At 30.0% G+C, this 4,247-nt stretch overlaps 1 protein-coding gene across 1 annotated transcript; it reads right to left on the bottom strand.

Annotated features, from left to right (window-relative positions):
* Positions 1-3,015: 3,015 nt before the first annotated feature.
* Positions 3,016-3,798, bottom strand: LOC131172860 (uncharacterized). Its single transcript, XM_058134394.1, has 2 exons — positions 3,153-3,798; positions 3,016-3,038 (listed from the first exon to the last, which is right to left on the bottom strand). Exons 1-2 carry the CDS (start codon positions 3,796-3,798, stop codon positions 3,016-3,018), a joined length of 669 nt encoding a protein of 222 aa, XP_057990377.1.
* Between the last annotated feature and the right edge of the window lie 449 nt (positions 3,799-4,247).

Below are 4,247 nucleotides of genomic sequence, written 5' to 3'. Positions count from 1 at the left end.
AGCAATTCTCATCAAATTAATAACTGCTTTAAGAATAGGAAGTAGTTAAGTTAAACAACAATTTATAAAGTATAAATCATTTAATTCACCCTATTGTTTCCTTAGGTTATTATTGAAAACTGGGATCATAATCAATAAAACCTAATTACTACTCATGTTCAATCTTACACAATAATTACGGATTATGAAGATGAACTAGCAATTGATCACATCAAACAATAAACTAATAAACCTTTTTAGCAAATCATTCAATAGATCAAAGACAAAGAAATCAGAAAACAATAGATATTCAAAAAGACATAAATTAAATTAAGAACTTAGTCTCACAAATCATCCAAAAGAACTTAAATCCCTTGAACTGAATTAAAAACTTAGTTACTCATGTTCATGGCTTATAGAAAAATAAAGAAAGATAAAGAATAAATCTAAAAAGAGAATGGAGAATGAAGGTTTTCTATAGAGAATGAAGGTCTAAATTGGATGTGTTTTAGCTGCTGCCCAAAGACTCATTTATAATAAAAAACCTAATCCCAAAGATAGGAACCAAACTAGGAAAAGTTTTGAAATTCAAAAGACAGATTTTCAGCATGCATTCATGTCTCTACCATCTTCAGGAAAGTTGTAGCCCTATTTCTTAGCTTTCCAACAGGTACTCATTTGCCTAAATCCGAGGTCTACAGCTCAAGTTATAGCCCAAAAATCGGGACTGGTTCAAACAGACAGTCCAGCCCATAGTGACAATTTCATTGCCGTTTTTGATAATTAAAATGGCTTTATCTTGCTTTCAGCCCTTCATAGAAGTTGTAGAGGTGGCTCTTAAGGTTCAATTGTGCTTGAGCTTGTTTCATTTAGACCTCTGAAACTCCAGATATAAAATAAATACTGAAACTGGTCGTGACAATCAAGTGTGAGCTTTTGCAATAGATCCATAGCTCATTTTGTCAACCTTGGAGACTGATTTAGGCTTTAGTCCCTCTTTATCATTTGAAGTGTTCTGCCTTAGCTTTTCAATGGATTAAACAACAATCAATTTGGAGACCCACAACTTTAGAAACACTTGAAAAATACAGCAAATGTCAAATGCTGAAATTTTCTTTATTTAACATAACTATTCCAACAACTATCTAAAAATATGCTTAAATGATAAATATACTTTAGTCAACTGAATTATACATAAAAATATACCAAAAATATTAAATGTGATGAGAGTAAAATTAATAAATTGTGCACTTATCACCAAGTTATTTCCATCCCTGCACAAAGTCAAGGTCTGCGGCTGAAGACAAGTCTCCTTAACTGGTCGTCTAGCGCCATTAATAGTACTATTATGTATTCCTTTTTCATCGTCAACATCAAGTACCTTTCATCTTCTTTAATTCCAATATTAAAAATTTTTTCCTTGGAAATATTTTACGGACAAAATTTTATTGGACAATAGAGCTAACAAGTAACTGTTGGGTATAGCTAATAGCTGATAAACATTCAAATAAATAAATTAAAGTATTTGACAAGCTTAAAAAAATAGAGCTAACAAGTAACTGATATGATACCATTCAATTTCAGTTTGTATCAACTCTAGAAATAAAGTTGTTTCTCATCAACTGATAACTGATTTTATTTTATTTTTTATTTAGATTATATTATCATTTTTCTTGTAACTCGAAAATTAATATTATTAATGTTATTTACCATTAGTTTTTTTCATTTACAATCTTAACATCTTAATTAGCAAATTGTAATTTTGTTAAAATATTTTCCATTAATAACATAAAATATAAAATACTTATTTATTATAAAAAAATACAATTTTTTTTTAAAAACTTACAATTATAAGTTTTTCTTTCTTCATCAACAATAAAATTACTTTATTATTTTATAACTACATTTTAAAAATTATTTAATTATTTTTTAAAAGAATTTAATTATTTTCTTATTTCAAAAATAAAATAAATAATATGATATAATAAATCAATATTATATTTTAATTTTAATAATATAATAAATGATATAATATATTAAATTAATAATTATATATTTATTTTAATAATAAAATAAATACTATAATATAATAAATTTATAGTTTTATATTTATTTTAATAATAAAATAAATTATATGATACATGCCCTTATTAATCATTTTACATATCAACAACAACAGTTAAATATATTTTTATCAAACACTTAACATAAATTAGCTTTCATTAGCTATTAGCTACCAGCTATCAGCTATCAACTAATAGTAATATCTATCAGTTAACAGTTATCTATCTATCAATTAACAGTAATCAGCTATATTCAAACAAATCCTTAGGGTTGTTTAGTTTTCTTAAAGGTAAATTTATTATTTAACCCTAATGTTTTATGATTAATAACACTTGAGTCCTTATATTTTAGAAATTAAACTATTTAGTTCCCTAGTTTTGCTTTTATAACACACTTAAGATCCTTCCATCCATTTTAGACATTAATATTTAAGATAAATTACTACTTTATCTTCGGATATTACAATTATTTATAATTTCATTCCTTAGATTTACAATTATTTACAATTTCATTCATCAGTTTCATCTCTTCATCTCCCTCGCCGTCTCTGTACCTACCCCATTTCTGTCTCTTTCCCTCTCTTTATCTCTCTCCATTTTCCATCTCTCCCTCTCCTCTCTCTCTCTCTCTCTCTCTCTCTCTCTCTCTCTCTCTCTTACATTTATGGCTCTATTCTTCCTCTCCATTTTTATACCTGCATGAAGGAGATAGACAAACAGCAAAGGAGATAGAGAGAGAAACATGGAGAGAAAGAGAAAAGAGCTAAGAGGAGGTAGAGATGAATAAGGGAGAGAGGAGGGCAAAGAGAGAAATAAGGGAGAGACAAAAATGGAAGAGAGACGAAGAGAGATATATAAACGGGAGAGAGAAGAAATGAGAGAGAGAGAGAGAGGAAGAGAGAGGAAGAGAGATACAAAAATGAAGGAGAGAGGCAGAGACATAAATGTGTGAGAGAGGGAGAGAGAGATGGAACTAAGGGATGAAATTGTAAATAACTATAAAAGTAAGGGATAAAATTGTAAATAATTATAAAATTAAGGGATAAATTTGCAAATAGGGAAGAAAAATGGTTTTTGTGTATTTCACAACCGAGCGGAAATGAAGCGTACCTTCATCTTTACTTCTAACGGCTTCGTGCAAAGCTGTTTTACCATTGGGACCGCTGTATGCTGGTGAGGGACATATCTCCAATATCTTAGAGGCAATGATTTTGTTCTCTCTCACCGCTGCAAGGTACAGCGGGCTTTCTCGGGCGGCATTAGCTATGTTCGCAAATTCAGGATTTTCTCTAATCAATATTTCCACCACTTGAGGATGATTATTTCTCACTGCCTCATGTAAGGCTGTGTCTTCATCTGTGCTTGTCTTCTTCAGCATCTTAGCACTCGTTGACGCCTCTGCGCCTCTCTCAAGGTCTTCGTATTGAGCCTTCTTGATGCTATGAATAAGAAATTCAACTATATTTTTGTGCCCGAACCTTGCTGCAATGTGCAGCGGAGTTTCGCCTTTGATGTTGGGCTCAGATAGCGGCGATGGACATTTGCTGATAACTAGTTTTACAAATTCAATGGATTCTTCCGTTTCCTTTTTTACTGCTACGATGCAAACATCTAGGACTGTATTTTTGTTTGGGGTACGCAAAAGATCTAGAGACTCTGTGTAATCCCTGAATTTGTCAATTTGGCCTTCAGCTGCAGCATTGTACCATTCAGCATCCATGAAAGTGATGATGTCTTTTTTGTTTGGGCTGGTCATTGGTCTCAGATACTAATTGGGTTTCGTGCAAAGCTTGGGAATCCTCCATATATGGGGTTAATTACCAAAAATGAATAATCAAAAATAAAATTTACTAAAATAAGTGAGTTTGAAATTAATTACTAAAAAGGGGTGAATTTTACTGAGGTGGACGGACTGAGTACAAAACGCTAATTATAGTAGCGTTTTTAAGGTCCGGACGCTATTTATAATAGCGTCCGGATTGAAAGGAAAGCTTAACGCTATTCAAAATAGCGTCCAGCTTTCCTTTAAATAATAAAAAATTAATTAAAAAAAAATTTAATGGTTAGAAGTAGCGTCCAACCTTTTTTTTAATTTTTAATTATTTTATTTTATATTTTAAATAAAATATAAATATTATTTTAATAAATAAAATTATAATATTTAATAATATATATTATAATATTTTTATTATAAATAATATTTTA

Source organism: Hevea brasiliensis, chromosome 14, assembly GCF_030052815.1.
Source record: "Hevea brasiliensis isolate MT/VB/25A 57/8 chromosome 14, ASM3005281v1, whole genome shotgun sequence".
Classification (NCBI taxonomy): domain Eukaryota; kingdom Viridiplantae; phylum Streptophyta; class Magnoliopsida; order Malpighiales; family Euphorbiaceae; genus Hevea; species Hevea brasiliensis.
This window is presented reverse-complemented; position numbering and strand designations above follow the sequence as displayed.